The sequence below is a fragment of the Streptopelia decaocto genome (genome assembly GCF_964273445.1).
Source record: "Streptopelia decaocto genome assembly, chromosome: 2".
NCBI lineage: Eukaryota > Metazoa > Chordata > Aves > Columbiformes > Columbidae > Streptopelia > Streptopelia decaocto.
The window spans coordinates 96,981,836-96,999,169 of NC_138655.1; the positions used below are offsets into that span (position 1 = coordinate 96,981,836).

At 37.0% G+C, this 17,334-nt stretch overlaps 1 protein-coding gene across 3 annotated transcripts in view; it reads left to right on the forward strand.

Annotated features, from left to right (window-relative positions):
• Positions 1-17,334, forward strand: part of CDKAL1 (CDKAL1 threonylcarbamoyladenosine tRNA methylthiotransferase) — a 415,738-nt gene that overhangs the window by 381,360 nt on the left and 17,044 nt on the right. For all 3 annotated transcript variants that reach the window (XM_082046383.1, XM_082046384.1, XM_082046385.1), the window contains 2 exons: positions 6,498-6,581; positions 9,423-9,587. In XM_082046383.1, coding sequence (XP_081902509.1) covers positions 6,498-6,581; positions 9,423-9,587 — 249 coding nt within the window. The remainder of the gene's footprint in view (positions 1-6,497; positions 6,582-9,422; positions 9,588-17,334) is intronic.

Here is a 17,334-nt window from a genome sequence, read left to right on the forward strand (position 1 = left end):
GAGACAAGCAAAAAGCAAACTTAGAGAAAATGAATCAGATATTTTGAGCACCAGTTGTCATTTTTAGGTCACCGCTCACACGTCTGAATATAATTTTCATCTGAGCTGCATGGCAAGGTTTGTATGTGCTGGAAGAAGCTACAGTTTCACAGCAGGAGACCAAATCAGAATGAAGCAGTCAGATGCAGGTGCACAGTAATAGAAAGGATCTATTTACCCTGAAGCATGAGCAATGGGCCAAGAAAGCAGAAGCAGTCTACTTCCATCTCTCACCTCCTTCTCTCCCTACCTTTTCCCTCCCCCGTAGCTGTGCCAACAAATTCATAAGGGAACAGAAAGAGAAGGTGTTCACTTCCTTTTAACGCACAGTATTGCCTGCTGCTGAAGGTCTAAAGCACTTTTTTTTGTTATGCTGATTGTGTACTATTAGAACTGGCTGTCTTTAATTTATACCTAGTCCTTCTTTCCTGCTTGCACAGCCTCAAGCCGCCTGGAAAAGGGTTGTGATTGTCCTGTGGGCATCTGTTCCCTGTGTCCATTCTGAATTCTTGAATGATACTGTGGAAAGAGCAGTATGTCTGAAGCATGTGTGATTCAAACAGAAAAAAAAGGCAGTTTGCTTAGATATTATTTTATAAATCGCACTATTTATGTAATCCTTCTAAAAGAAAATTCCTGCATTTTTGTTTAAAGATGGGCAGTTTAATAGTGGTGGTTTGACAAAGTCAGCTGTATTGGTTGACAGTGAAACAAGTCACCTTGATGAATGTTGGCTGCTTTTCACTTAGTATTCTGGAGTTCTCTGCTTAAGCACTAAGTACTTTCCTGTGTGCAAAGATGACCACCCAGTGCTGTTTCCAAGGCTGCAAAAAAACTGAGCATTGCAAGTATGGGAAAAGCACTGACTCATAGCAAGTGTGAAGTGGTAAAATTTAGCCGCACTGGACGTAAGTGAAAAACAGTCTGAGGCAGATAGCAGGACTTGTAATATCCACTGTCTTTTCAGAGATCTATTTGTAGTTCATACTTAGCTCTGTGATATGTGTAAGAGCTGGAGAATTTTCTTTTCCTTGCTAATTAGTGACGTTGTAGGACTGAGGCGGCATTGTTTGGGTTTGGGAGGAAGAAGCAGGAACACATGAAATCCGTTTGGCGAGTTCTGCTGCTCACTCCGCACCCCTGGAGTGGTCAAGTTCTCTCTTTCCTTGGGTGTAAAATGGGCCAGACATGTGTCGTAAAGATTTATCTGATTGATGCTTGGATGATATAAAGTATATAGGTCTCTGAATATTAACATCACTCTGCTGCATCTCCATACAGGGTTATGTACTAAACATAACATAATGAAAAGGAGGCACTTACCCATCTGGCATTGGACAGCAGTGGTAGCTTAAGCCCTAGTAAAGTGGGAACTGTCTATGCTGTATGTAAGGAAAGTATTTTTATCCTGGCATAAAAATTGCCTTGCTCAGGAACTGAACTGTTTTAATGTTGCTGCTTTCCAATCTCTGCATTTAAAACCCTAACAGCTCTGTCGAAAAACTGACACGTCCATTCTTTGTCCCCAGTATTACCTTCAGAAAGGGAGATGTGTATACACCCTCAGTGTTGGAGGAGCAGCCCTGAATAGCAGAAAAAAAGCAGCACAAAGGAGGATTTGGAAAGAGTTGTGTTCTGCTATTACCAAAATGGGAGCATGTCATAAGTATCTACAAACTTTGTCTTTTTAACATGGAGGTTGTGGAACACCTAGACTCATCTCTCAGGAGGAAAAAAAAAAAACACCTACAGTGTATAAATAGAAGGCTTAGAGCATGCTTAATTATCATTTTCAAGAAATCTTGGTTCTAATTACAGAAGGATTAATGTGATTCATAAAAAGTAGGTCCAGCAGTTCTTCTCTGCTTTATAGGGAAGGACACATTATCTACATAATTATTAAAATTTATTTTAAATAACTAGACCACAACTGAAAGACCAGGAGAGAAGTATACCAAAACTGGGGTAGAATGAACACTTTCTAAACTGCTGTTGCTTTAACTTTGTTACACTTGGTAAAGGTCAAGATAGCATGTTTATCAGAAATACTCTGTACGTCAGAATAATCTACTAAAATATACACCCATAAATTGTGACAGTCTATTTTTTTTTATTGCTTGCTTTATGATGTATTTAAATAACAAGTAAAAGAAAGCAGCATTTTGTGTGGCTTCCAGGAGTCAGAATCCAAGCCAAGCCTCTTTCAGTACAAATGGAGAGGTGCTCATTGATTCCACAGTGAATTGAAGTCAACCTGAAAGGAGGCTTTGGCAACTGTCTTTGAATGAGTGGAGATGGATGTATGTGCAGTGTGCCTTCTTCTGTGGGAGAAGTACAGAAATACAGTAGTTACTAATATATGTATATATATATATATTTTATTTTTTTTTCAGCCAAAGTCTCTTAAATAAAAAAGTAGCAAAATACAGATAAAAGAAAAATAAGTAAATGGCGAGAAAGATCATGTGCCACATGTCCTGGCTATAATAAGTAGTGAATCAAACTGGAACAATTGAAGTTTTCATTAACAAAAAAACAAAACAAAACAAAACGCATTAGGAGCATACATTATCTGAGCATAATTACAGTAGGCCATTGTTGATATCCAGTAGCAATATTCTATCAAAGCATGTAAACACAACCCATCTTTTGCACCCACACTACTGTAGAATTTAAAAATGAGTCTTTTATGTGATTCAGTCAGTTTTGGTTTAGAAAAACAAACCAAATTTTACTTCATCCAAGAAAAATGTTTGACATTTCTTACCGTTCATTCATTTTAGAAAATCAGCCAGCTGGAAAAACTGCTTTTTTATGGTATTTGTTAAAGGAAAAACTGAGTTATGGAATTATCATATCAGAATTTCCTGTAGGATGAATGAAAATGAAATAAAAGTTGGTAAGTGACTTGGTTACTAATGCTGAGATTTAGAAACTAGCCATTGCAGTGTTTGTTGCATTATTTTCAACGAAAACCAAATTCTCCTTGTGTAAATGATGTGACCAGTCTGTCTTGGGAGTGAGGAGGTTGCCAGGCAAGATTTTGCTGCCATTCATTCTTATTTTCGTGCTCTCCGCCATAAAGAAAAAAAAATCCTGGCTCTATAGGAATCCTTCCAAAGTGAGATGCCAGGGCTGAGGTTCCTCAGTTCCCAATGCTTTGTCAGAATTGTAGTTCGCTGAGAGCTGGAACTCATGCATACCTATGGAAGCAGATGAAAGAATAGGAATAAAAATAAGATACTGAATTACTTGTGCTGGCACATGCCTGAAAAAAATCATCAAAGGTTATTATAATTATGACTGTTATTAGATATCATGTCTGGTTTCTGCATATTTAAATTCTTTCTGAGAGAGGTGAAACTTAGGCACTTAGAGATCTCAGGGGAATAATTGCAGAAATGATGACATATTCCACTTCTTGAACAAATTTCAATACCAAAGCTGCATTCTGCATACTTAGATTTCTTCTTAATTGTACTTGGATGCAGGATAGATAGTAATTTTCTGTCTTACAAATGCATGTAGCCAATTAGTCTTGTAGATCATGAATACCCGATGGCATAACTCATTAAATGGAACTTTCTGTTGTTATAGCAAAAGAGTCTGTAATAGCTGAATATCGTTTTTCTGTCTGAGCTCAGCCTTGGCCAAGGCTACAAGTCCGGTAACTTGAGCAAGTGAACTATGACTGGGTTTACCTGCACTCCTTGGAGTGTGCCATCTTAGTCTTGTGAGTATGTATATGTATGTATTTTAAATTGGTATGGGCTGTTCAGCACCTCTGCACTTCTGGCACTCAGTTTTAGTGCCTCAGTTTTGATGCTATGTGACGAATTTTGTCTTCCTCACATTCCTGGGAAACTCTGAGCCCAGAAGCTCTGCCTGACCTACTGAAACATGGAAACCTGAGCTGTTTTTGCCTGTGGAAGCAAAGATAAGAAAAACTGGCAATGTGTCTCTGAAGGAATCACTGCTTATATCAAATGATCAAACACAGGTGGTGTTTTCTTCTTCCTTCTGATGTGATTTTTTTTTTTTTTTTTTTTTAATATCATGCTTGCCATTCTGTCATCTGAAAGTACGAAGATAACACACATACCTTAGACTACTGCAGAGGCGGGATTCATAGAGATGATGGAGGCAGAACTGTATGACTAGAGAGAACCAGGGACCCACAGGGCAGTTGTGGAATGAGTTACGGACCCAGTATTGCTTTGGGCCAGTTTTGCTAAGTTACGATATCGGTAAATAATGAACACAACGCGAGGGCATGATTTGGTGATTGGCCTTGGTGCTTTTACTGGTAACATGTTTCCCCAAGGGTGAGTGTTGCTTATCTAACATTTTGTCCTCCACTTTTTCTTAATATTGTGTGACATCTGAGACTCTCTGCTGTAGCACTACAGTGTCATACTGAGTTGTGATTTTAAAAGCAATGGTCTGAAATGGTACAGAAACAACAAACCCTCTCCATTCAGGGAAAATGTTCCCTGTAATCTTATTACTGGCACAGTTATCTCCAGTGCCTTCTTGACATGTATTTGCAAAATTCCTCTGGGGATTTGAATTGAATAACCGTTTTCTTGAAAGAAAATAACACCTTACTGTTTAGGGGAATGATAAACAGTTACACTGGATTTAGGTTACTAAAATTTGAGTATGTTGTACCTGTTGCTATTTGTAATTGCAAACTTCCCGGAGAAACGTTGATGGAAATTTTAAATGTGTTATAAAAACCCTTAAAACTATGCCAAAATATGCATCTTTTCTACTATTAGGATTCTGTTTCTGGGTCTATAACTCAAGACATGTTCCCCTTCTGCTGCGTACCCCACACTTGTGGTAGTGGGGAATTAACGCTGTCTGCCTGTGGAGAGTTGAGCTGGGTGCTCTGTCTCTCCCCTGCTCTCCAGAGCTTGCTTTGGGAATGCTCCATCTACATGCACAGGGAAGGGGAGACGAGTTGTTCCATTAAGTCTTTCTGTTTGGCGAGTGGAGAGTTTTTTATATATATATATATATATATATATATATATATATATATATTCATGCATATATACCCCTATACATACTGTAATGTAGGTGTAATATTGCTGTTCTTTTTTCTTCATGTTCTTTTTTCTGCCATTGGCTGTTAGAGAAAATCCGAATCTTATCTTTTGCCGCTTCTACCTTAAAGTATCAAAACATTATTATCTGATCTGCATCTTCTTGCTAATTCACATGGACCTTATGATGGAGGCCTTAAAACTTCTACATACCAGCTGCCGCTGGGATGTGGTGGCTTTCGGGGAGGGGAGAGGGTCTTGAACACAGCTTTGCTCACAGATGCAAAAAGTTTGGAGTAAAATGTGAAACCATTTTTGATTCTCAAAATAGGGACAGCAATAAAAACAGTGAATAAATTTAACTTCCTAAATAATTGTATTTTGCAGAATGCATTTGTCAAATAGTTTGGAAATAACCCAGGGCACATTTAGATGGGAAAAAAAAAAAATGTGCTCAGACTAAATGTCCTGCAAGGTTTGCAGAAGTTAGGCTATAGCTAATATAATGTGTAAACTTCGTTATACAACTCAGTAGTGGACAAATTCAAAGGTGTTGTGGGGGGGATTTTGAATTTTGAGGAAATTCAGTTTTTTGATTCATATCTACTTGGCAACTACATGCCACTGATTTGTCTTGGGGTTTTCCATCTAACTAGTTCTCAGATTGGTGCTTCCTTGAAACTTTGGGCATTTGGAAGCTGAAAGGTATAATTGAAACACTGGGCTTCCTAGGCCAGTGTTTATTTGGCTTTTAATATCACTGTGTCTGTGAGTTGTTAAAAACTCTTCTTCATTTGTAATATGCAGTGTTGACTCCACTGTCATGGGAATGGATGTGATCTCCTGAGTACAGCTTAGTGAAATCACCGAGAAGGGATAAAGATATGCCCTATCATTGTAAATAACAAGGGCGTTTTTTTAAAAAAAGAAGGCAAATAGATGAGTTTGATGGCATCTAGAAGTTGTGCAGTGTGCTACAGTTTCCTGCTTCTCACAGGTGCTGCTAGTAGTTTTATTTGTCATAGGGCTGGGGGTGATTACTCTCTGATTGATTGCAGAATTTTGTGCTGAAGGGGAGTTTTTTCATTAGTTGGAGGAAGCTGTAGCAGACTCTGTGCACATCTGACATTTTATTTGTTATTGTGTTAATAAGTAAAACCAGTTCATATTCCTGAACTGGGTTTTCATGTTAAGCTATTACAGTACCACAGTTCTAGCCCTCAATTCCAACTCTTAACCCCGTCAATTATAAACGGTTTGAACTAGGGCTTTCTCTGCTCCACTTTCTTGCTGACATAGAATTTTATTATTTCTGCTGAGAGTGTGTGTTTGTAGTTGCAGCTCTCTTTGGGGTGTAATTCATTACTTTTGTTTTCTGAGTGATATCTCTTGTCTTTTATTTTCCAGGTTGGTGAGAGGCAGAGAGTTCTGGTAACAGAAGAATCCTTTGATTCCAATTACTATGTTGCTCACAATCCTTTCTATGAGCAGGTATGGTTAGATTAAAAAATATATATATATCTTTGTTTTATTACTGCTTTCTGATAATCTCAGCAACATAGTGTGCCACAGTGGGGGGGCAAAGAAAAAGTAAAGAAGTCAGAAACCTTTCCAGGAAAGCTGTGACCATCAAGAGTTGTTTACAAGGTATCTGGTTTCTCTGTTGTAAATACAATTTACCTGACATTATGTTAAGAAATACACAGCAGCTCTTTCGAGTATACAGCATGAGGAGGATACATGCTATATATCTAAATAACATTATTTTAATAGTTTAAGAAGCTGTTAATTATTGCAGTAATTTTCATTTCTGTGTCTCCAAAGCATTCTTTCCTGAATAAGTGAATCTCGATGATTTCCATACATCTTTTAGAAAATCCTTTCAGGCAATGCACTTTGTGGGGGGAAAAAAAAATCAAAGAAAGGAAGGGTCAGAAACTTCAGCCTGATATGTTGTATTTCCTTCTATCTACTTTCTATAAATGAATTCTTTCCACACAGAAGCAATATCTTTGAGCTAGGAACCAAGTACAGCATCTATTTCACAAAATTATTATTTTTGCTCTAAAGCAGATGACTTAATGAAAACCAATAAAACTGGCTTTTCTGAATCATCCTGATTTAATTCTGGTTTTTCCTTCGGCTTGTTCTTCATTTTCTTTCACTGAACTGTCCATAGTTTGCTTTTGCTACATTTGGTTGTTCAGTTGTCTAAACCTGGAAAGGCTATGAATGATAGCTGTGCTTATATAGTCACTAATAGTGTGTTCTTCTGGCTACGTGTTATGTTACAGTGTTTATTTATGTATTTTTGCTTAGTGATAAGTAACATTAGTGCTCTTGAAATATCTGTTTCTATTAGATATCTGGTTCATTTTTTGATAAATCACTTTTTTTCTTTCATTATGTCTTTAACGTGTGTCTAAGTCTTGTATATTGCTCTTCCATGCTTTTGTAGCTTATCAGTCAGATTTGAGGAACATGGTTTTCCGTATAGAGATTAAAAGAAATTGCTTGGGACTTTTTAGTGTTCAATGCTTGTTTTATGAAAGTTTCATTAATTAAAGGGAAAACAATATGTGCAAAAGGAAGTGTTGATGTTTTATGGGATGTTTGTACAGCACCCAAGACAACTCCTGATTGGGACTGATAAAGAATACGTAAAATACAAATAATAACATAGGGAGTAATTTTACATTTTATTATGGAAGAAATACTTTCCATTATTAAAATTTCTTTTCCCTAAAAATTTTACTTGTGGCATGTTTGACAAAGATAATATCCTGCTGTTTGCCCAGGTAAACACAAGACTTGGTGCTTGTGACTAACTTTAATAACAGTGATTTTAATTATAGTAAATTTAAAACCAGTCTTGAGTCACTAAATATTGTGTTATACTTTAGGAGCTGAAGGTCAGAGTCCTGGTGTAATGTTCCGTTAACTCAAATAGTTATCAAACTTATTTTCTCTTCATTAAGCTCTTTGTTATTAAAAGAGTTTGCTATTAAAGCCCCATCGCGAGAGCTACACTGGCAGGCGTCCTGATGGACCTACAGCTCATGCCTGTGGAGGCTTTGGTGATGCAGTTTAAGTTCATTGAACAGAGTGTTCTGAGCTGACCAAAGGGATCTTTGCCAGAAAAACAGTCAAGATGAGGGTTTCTGTCAGTGTAACTTTGTTTCTTAGAAATATGGTTGGGGATTTTTTTCTAACAAATACTTATGTCTTAAAAATGTAGGAGTGTACACCAAGCCTGGCTGCTTGGTTGTTTACAGTACCTCCCAGATATTTTCATTTAACCTCTTTCTTAAGTAGTAGTCTCACACTCCTATCTGTCCCGGAGGATTTACATTAATTACTGCCATTTTGCATACAGGGCTACCAAGATTTACAGAGGTCACAGGCCCAGTGATTCTTAATTACCTCATTTCAATATCTTGAGGTGCTCATCACCTTTGAAAAGCTTGCAGTTTTGTGTGGATGAGCTTCAAGTAAATGTGATTAAATAAATCCCCGTGATTCTATTTTTCATTGTTTAATTGGGAAACGGCTTCACTTTTCTGTTTTAACTGCTTCTCTATTTTTAGAGCCTTTTTATTCCACTCATTCTTCCAGAAAAAAATGTTGCTAACGTACATTGGGCTCTTTCTTTACCTTGGGCTCTTTCTTTTTGTAACTTGCATGACCTAGGAACATCTGTTATATAGTATCCTTTTTGTAAAGTTCTTATGGGACTGTCTAGGTATCATGATTGTGCAAGTTCAGGGAAGGGTGGCATTACTTGCTGACCCAGGAAACCCACTCATGTGTTTCCACAGGCATTCATTTTTCATCATGCATCTCTGCTGCAAAGGACCTGCACAAAGTAAGGACTTGCTCAAACAGAAACAAGGGCATAATTTCTATCCTGAAGCATTTACAGACTCAAAAACATTAAAAAAAAAAAAAAAGTGTCATGGGATAGTTATGAAAATAGGAATCTTTACAGCAACCTATTAGAACTGTGTAGTGCAAGTGCCCTTGGGAACTGTTTGGGTCTGGATTCAGATGTTGCAACTCAGGCCCAACTTTTTCATGACTCAAAAAATACGTCTCACAGAATCAGCTGGAGTCAAAAAGGCCCGAGCTAACACTGCAAAGCTCTTGAAGAATGGAAGCTGGAGATACTACTGGCCAAGTGTGTTGGGGGCTACAGTTTATGCTGATGCCTAAAATTTTAAAGTTTTAGGGTTTGCTCTGATATTTATCAAAAATCTGATTTCTGAGTGGAAGCTGGAGACACAGATGTCCTTTGTAGTATTTAGTAACTATGTCTTTATCTTTATTTGAAAGGTTCTTGTGCCAAAGGATCCTCTGTTAATGGGTAAGATGGTAGAAGTGCATATTTATGAAGCTGGGAAACATTTTATGAAAGGGCAACCAGTGTCAGATGCCAGAGTTTACACTGCATCCATCACCAGACCGTTAGCAAAAGGAGAAGTTTCTGGTTTAACAGAGGTGAGCAAAATACATTTTCTGCTTTACTACGCTGGTAAAACAGCAGCTGTTCAAGCATAATGATTCCATGCTATGTATGTGTTAGCATTTTATAGTCCCCTTTTATGTATGCATGAAGCTTTAATCTTTCCTGACTTACTGAAATCTGAATTTAAAATATGTTTTTGCTGCTGCCCATAGCTTTACTTTAATGACTGTAAAGGCAATAATACACTTGTTTCTTGTTCCAGGGTGCAAGATGAGGAAATTACTTATTAGAGTTGAAAAAGATTTAACACCAGTATTTATATAATTCAGTGTATTTCAGTTCTAGTTTAGTGGAAGGATGAATCTGTTTATTTTGCTCTAAAAAAAAAATGTGTATTGATTACATGTCTGTTGAAACACATCAACATTGAGTTCAGAAATTCAAAATTAATTGATGGGTAGAGGAAAAGGGTATTTGCAATATATTTTGGAAAAAGGTCAACATCTGATTTAGTCATGTGAAGACTTTTTCAAAGAGATGTGATCCTTATTTTACACCTCAGTAGAAATGGCTGTTAGCCAAAGATTCTCATACATTTCATGGAGCTCTAGTCGTAAAAACTGATGGAGTGTGAAATGAAAATGTGTATCACATTTCTAAGCATCATTTGATGTCCTTTCTCCAGCACTGTTGTTAGGATCCCCAAAAGTACGTACCAATAACTTAACACATGGAAGGAGGATAATTGGCGGTTTATCAGCCACCTTCCTGCTTTTACAGTAAATTGATGACAAGTATTAGAGAATATATACATCCTTGTTAACGTTCTAAGTAGTCATTCTTAGAAGAAATAATCAATGCATACCTTATGTGACTAGCGTTAAGCTAAGCCACTTGTTCTCTTGAATAAACCTGGTTATGATCACACAGAGCAACAATAGTGCACCTACTGTAATGTGTTTGGCAGATCATGAAACATAAGCACAAACACATTACTAAACTCTCTTTTGAATACTGTCTCTGTGTATGTGTATATTTGCCTGATAAGGGTCTGTAAGACAAAAAAACAGCCAAAACCCTCAAACTGTCTGATTGGACTGTATAGCTATTTAAACACAGCTGATTTTTTCATCAGACTTTTTTTAATAATCTGCTGGAAGAGAACCAAGCGTGTCATTAAGCTGAGTATGCGCCACCAGAAGCTTGTAGCATGGGAACAAGCAAGCAGACTGTTGACTGAAATTTTGTATGCTAAAAATGAGAGATAATATTGTTAAAATCAAGCATACTGATAGTTTCCATAGGAACTCATTGAGATGTGCAGATCTGCACCTAAACAGCTACAACAAGCGAATGATAAGGAAAATTGCTTTTTCTGACTTTTGTGGCTGCCAGTGCTCCTGCAAGGGAGTATCTCATTTATGTTTGGCCCACTTAACATGTTAGGAACTTCTGCTCTCTGGAAAAAACTAGATCTCAATACGTCAGTAAATGGGACATCTTTTGTATGGGGAAGCTACAGCTGAAAGCTTTTTGTCATGCCTGGCCAATGTGTAATATATAGAACATGAAATGAAATTGTTAGGGGGAAGTTCCTCCTGATAAATCAAATGTAAGTGACAAATCAGGAACTTTCTGTAGGTTCCAAGGAAAAAAAAAAGTCAATTTGTCATGAAAGTCACCATTGGTTTTTAGCTGGGTAAAAGATTGTCTTTATGTTGTTTTGTGTGGTCGGACTACTGGGAAATGTTTCCTGCTAAATCTGTTCAAGACATGTAATTGTAATCAAAGATGCATATGAGCAAGACAAAAGGGGCAATATATATCATGTGTGCCTTTATATAGCTTGTTATGTGCACAGATGACAGGTCGAAGAAAGAAGGAGACAACTTGGAACATACACATTCAGATACTTCCTCAAAAGTAACCAAAGATCTGAGGTGTTCAACAAGATGCCAAAGGTCTCTGCCAGATTTTCAGAAGGGCAGCATGCAGATTAAAACCTTGGATAACTTTTATGTGAAGTCAAGCTATCAAACTATATAATGCGGAGAATTAAGAGTTACCTAAAATAGGTTATAAAAGCAAAAACCAAAAACACATGTGGCCCTTTGACCTTCTCCTTCCTACTTTGCAAGGAAAAATGAGCAAGAATTCGTGCCTGTTTTACTTTCCCAGGCTCAAAAGGAAGGGTAGTCAGCTGCCAGGTGGCTCTTTTAAGACCAGGCACATTTCTGTCGCTCAGTGTGGCTGTCCTGTGGGCAGAAGCTCTTTTTAGGCACCAACCAACATCCTGTAGCTGATGCAGTATCTGAAGTGCCCAGGAGGTTTCTACTGGACCTCTCGTCTCACCCTGTCTGGTATGGCTTCCTCTGACTGTTTTGTGTTTGCTGGTCCAGCATGAGAGCTAGTGCAGAGAAGCACGGGAATTTAAATGTAGATTGAGGTAATCTAGATCAAAAGAATAGGATAATGGGCTGTACTGCAGTAAAACATTTATATGCTTCAGTTCATTCTCATTCAACAAAGCACTTGGCTCTTTGCTAATGACTGCGTACATTCCTGGGGCTGCAGTGCACATGTTAGAGTTCAGCATTTACTATGATGAAGAGGGAGAGATTGCTGAGTCAGGGCTGTAAAGTGGTTGTAGACAGTCTGCAGCAGTTAAAAAGATGCTGGTTTTGTAGTGTATCCTAGGCATTACTTGCTGTTATTAACAGAATTTTCATTAGCCTGTGCAGGACATGATAAAAGATGTTTCAAAATACATCACAGCTGTACTTCTCTCTAATGAGGAATGCTCACAGAAAGTGAAAGCTTTAAAAACTGCAGTTTTTAAGGAAATTATTCATATGGCTAAAAAAAAAATAAAAGTGTTATAAAATTTGAAAGCACCATAATGTGAGGATGCCAAAACAAGCCACAAACCCATTCTAAGAAGAAACTTCTATAAATGCTGTGCTAAGGAACAACTCCAAAGGATCAGAGCTTACTGCAGTTGTGTGCTTTTTCTCATCTGCTCTGTGTCCCTCAGTTTTTCCTTACAAGCTCAGAGGAAGGACCACAAGCAACACGGTGTGTCTGAAGGAATCATTGTAGGCCTTTTTTTTTCTTACTCTTTTGACTGCATGATTGAGGTGACAAATTGTCCAAAGAAATACAAGAAGTAGATCACCGAGTAGAATCAACAGATCTGTTCAGAAAAGGGGGAATGCAAAATGTCACACAAAGGACAATTTGCAGACTTCGTAAAATATTTTTGTATTGTATATCTGCACCAAATAAAAAGCAGACAAATATAGATAGAATTAATTCAGGATATTTCTAGGATATCTTTTTATCATGCTTTTGCAATATATGAAAAACACACCTAATATCCATTAATCTATAAATGATGTGGAATTTCTTAGCAGTTATTATATTTTCTAAGAAACTGTGACTAAGTCTAGAATAAGGTGACATTCAGTGACATTAGGCTCTGTGAGAGAGGTTGGGACAGGAAGGACAGAGGAATGTTGGAGCTAGTGGCTCAGGTTAAAAGCTGTCAAATGGATCAGACTTCTTGATTGTAGTGGTCATATTAAGTATTAAAATGCACAGGTGTTTGCCAGGACTTTTCTTTTTCTGCATGATTTTTTTATACAAGCCACTCAAAAGTGAATGCTCTCTCCAAGTTGCACAATTTTACAGCAGGGCTATTTTGGGGGTCAAATGCATTTGGTAATTTCAATTAACTAGGAAATTTAAATTACTATAGATTTATTTGGGTTTTAAATGTGCAGTTGGTGATTCAATAATAGAAAGTGTTTAGAAGATATATAGCAGAGGATATATAGGTGAAAGTTGACATCAATATAGCATGAACACAAGCATAAAAGCACTTTTTATTTGGTTCTAACAAATCTAACATAGGATATATGTGGACTGGGCATTAAAAGGTGTTGACAGTAGCATTAAAAATGGTCACTCAGACAAGAGCATATAATGAGTTACTAATTACAATTACAAATAACAGTTAATAAATATTTCAAACCTGTGATCAAGAATTAATTCTACTAAGTTTCACAGGAAAAGAAAAAAAACAAGATCTAAATGCTGCAGATGTTTTATCTTTTCACTCAGGTAGGCTTAGATTTGACAAAGCATTACGGATGTGCTTCAGCATTTTGAGATTCAGGAAAGCAATTTAGCATGTCTACTATGTTCTTAAGTGCTCTGGTAAAGTAGACTTTGAGATTTTGGAGGTGAGTTTGCAATGCACATACTACTGAGTACATTGTCATGGATAATAAAGATTTTTGAAAAGTCAACAATGTGTGTCAATGGTCTGAACGTCATTAAATTTGAAAACAATATTTTAATATTTTTATTATGTTTATTTAGCCATGTTTAGGGATCTTGACAGTTTCTCAGCATCACAAAGCAAAATACCTAATGAATATATCCTGTTTACACACAAAGGTTTGTCTAAACCTAAGCATAAAAAAATATGATCTCTTGTTAGAAACGGAAATAGAATATGTTATGCTTCTGTACTCCAAAAATAATTTTAGTTGTTTGCATATGTTCTGTGAGTAAAGGAAAAAATATTGCAAGATGAGAAATATATGAAGAAGAGACCAAAGGACTGAAGGATAAAAATAAAAGGCTGGCTACCTGCCAGAATTGTAACGCATTGCCAGAATAAAAGCCGTGTAAATCTGAGGGCCTTTGGTGGGAAATTTTAATCAGATGGAAAGTTAAGGCAAGAAAATAATAATTTTAACCGGATACTAATAATGTAGTCATGATGATTTTATGTTCATAATTCCTGTTCATGTAATGCATCGAAGACTAACTTACTGTTCAAATTTCAGTTGTCTGTTTTCCGTTGTTTCATGTGATAACATTCTCCTTGTCTAACACTTGCCCTGCGAATGACTCCTGGTGCCAGTCCCCATTTGCAACATCTCTTTGTTTGAGTCTGGGATCTTGGTGCACATCTCTGTGGTTCCCAGGCTGTAGTAACATCCACGGTTGGCCTATTAAGCTCACAGTTATTCAAGTCATTGGGATCTTCAGAAGAAATTAGGAGTGACCCACTGATGTTCAGCTAGCAAGCAATTGCTTGGTCAGTCTGCTTGTTCCTTTTTCTCTCCATCCTGCCTTCATTTTTTGCGTTAGGTTATTGTAGCACTGCCGTTCTGGATACTACTGAAGAAGCTTGATGTTCCTGGTCACCCAGTAAGCCACAAGAATTTTCTAGTTACATTAGTAGAAGATGACCTCTAAACGTTACCCAGCCTTTTTCTCTGACATTAGGAAACAGGACAGATGCATACATCAAACACTGCTTTATAGCCTGCCAGAAAGAGGAATCAACAAAGTGTAGCTTAAAGGGAGCTCTCTGATCTCAGGTAGAAAGGGTGCTTCACTTGCAGGCAAATAAAATGGAGAAAGGGGAAGAAAGTATCTCGTGCTGGAACAGAAATGAAAGAAATCACAGCAGAATTGACATGTCTGCGTTGGAAACTTCCTTCAAGGACTTGGAAGGAAATGTGGAAGATGTGCATAAAACTGAAGTAATTATTAAGCACACTTTTTACATACGTTGGAGTTTCAAAGTGGTGGAAAACTTGGTTCCTGATCCAGGAACTAGAGATTAGAGATTTAGGAAAAAAAGAGAATAGGGAAGCAAATTTTGGTCCAAAAAAATGGCACAGAGATGTGTAGAGAGGAATCTTTCATAGAATTACAGAAATAGAAACTATAGAAAGTATGATAAATGCTAATGAAACATCGGAATTTCCAAAGAAAAAAGATAAAATAAAATACACGTTTTTACCTCTCTTGGAAAGCTACTTTGCAAAGAGATCTTTGCATCATGATGTCTAAGAAGAGGCGGTTTGAGAAATATTGGGAAAGTTTCTGTTTAAGATAAACATGCTGACCAAAAAAAAAAAAAAGGCATTTTCAATGTAAAAAGGTTTTCAGATAAAATAAAAATATAGTGCAGTATGTGGTGCTCTTGCATTCTTAGGAACATAATCTTTTGTTGGCTCAGTTGCTCCATCTCAGTCTCTCTCTGAAACAGTTGATTGGAATGCAAGGCATACAAATGGTTACTGCTTTTGCCTGTATTAGTCTGTTTAATTTAGTGTGTTATTCATCTTCCCTGCTGATTTTAGATAGAGGTCATAAAAATGGTGTTAAATCCTTCTTAATTAATATTTTTTCTTACGTTTTCTTCAGTTATTTTACTAAGGTCACTATAAAGTTAACGTAGGAAAAGAGAAATTTCCTCTCTCAAAGTGGAGCTCAATGCCACCTATGGATTTTTTTTTAAAGACTTAAAAGTCCCTGAAAAGATGACAAAAATTTGTGATGTGCTGTTCCTTAGATGTTGATTTTCATGATCTACACATTATCCACACAACATGTTGGCTTGATTTATTTGGGGATTTGAGTTTATTTGATTTTTTTTCTTCTGCTTGAATGCCCAGCCTTTCTCAGCTTAGAATCTAAAATTTGGAATGGATTCTTTCTTACAGGCAGAATAGATTTTTTGTGCTGGGTTTAGATAAGCAGTGCATTGGACCACCTATAGTGGCTGGGGAATTCTAATCAATGGTGTTCTTTAGGAACATGCTTAGCAAATACCTGTGAGAAATGCTTGAGATGTAGGTCAGCTGCCTTTGGTCATGGGTATGGGCTACGTGACCTCTTAAGTCTGTTTCCAGCCTTATCTTCTGTAATTCTATGAACATTTTAATTTAACCAGCAATCATTTGATGATTAGCAAACTGGAATAGAAGGTAGTTCATTGATCCACTACATTTCTCTGCACTATGTGGAGGGTTAAAAAACACAGAGGTGATTTGAGGCAGCAAGACCAAGAGCCAGCATAAGACCTTCACCGAGTAGTTTTATCCTGAGGTCTTTAATTTAATGGGCATGTTGTCTTTCTGCTTGTCCCTCGGCAGGGCTGAATTTCGATTCTAATTATTGAAGCTCAGCTGAACCAACGCGTATTACATAGCCTCTTTTCAAACAAATGCTTTCTTGAGTCCATTTCAGGTGAAAAGATCTGAAGTTTAGTTTATTTACTTTTCATTTCCTCAACAGACAGTGTTATCTGGCTGAGTGTCACTGTCTGATTACTTTCAGTTACATAATTATGTTAATCCTGTGCAGTGCATGCAATAAATGAAAATAGTAATGACTAGTATGATTCAACTGTATGTCATTTTCTGGAGAATGAGGGAAGATTAAACAGAAATTTTCTACCCCTCCTGCCTCCAGAAGTAAAACTCCAAGTGCTAAAATAGTTCTGCCATTTTTGTGTATTGTTTCTAGTACTTGGCCTGCTGATGCTGCACTGCAGGGTGAGTGAGTGGGTTCTGTTCTCTCTTGACACAGGGACAAATTGGAAGTTTTTTTAATTTAATTTATTTAAAAATATTTTTTCTTTCCAAACAGAGCTTTATCAAACAGACTCTTTGTAAAAGGCATTTGGGTTTAGTAATGCTCTATTTTTTAGCATACCAGGTTATAAATTCTCTAAGCTTTAAGTGACTTTCTGGAAAAATAAAAAAAGACAGCAGCCACAATTTTTCTCAGTTTTTCTGTTGTTTTGGAGGTCATCAATTTCTAACTCATGCCAACAAAAGTCGTTGTAGGTTTGACTTTTATACCTCTCCAGTAAAGTTTAACACAAAAGGTAGGTGAAGGATATTAAGCCCATGGATATGTTGTATCTTTGCGTGTAGTATTTAATTATCCATTTTCTTTTTATTACTA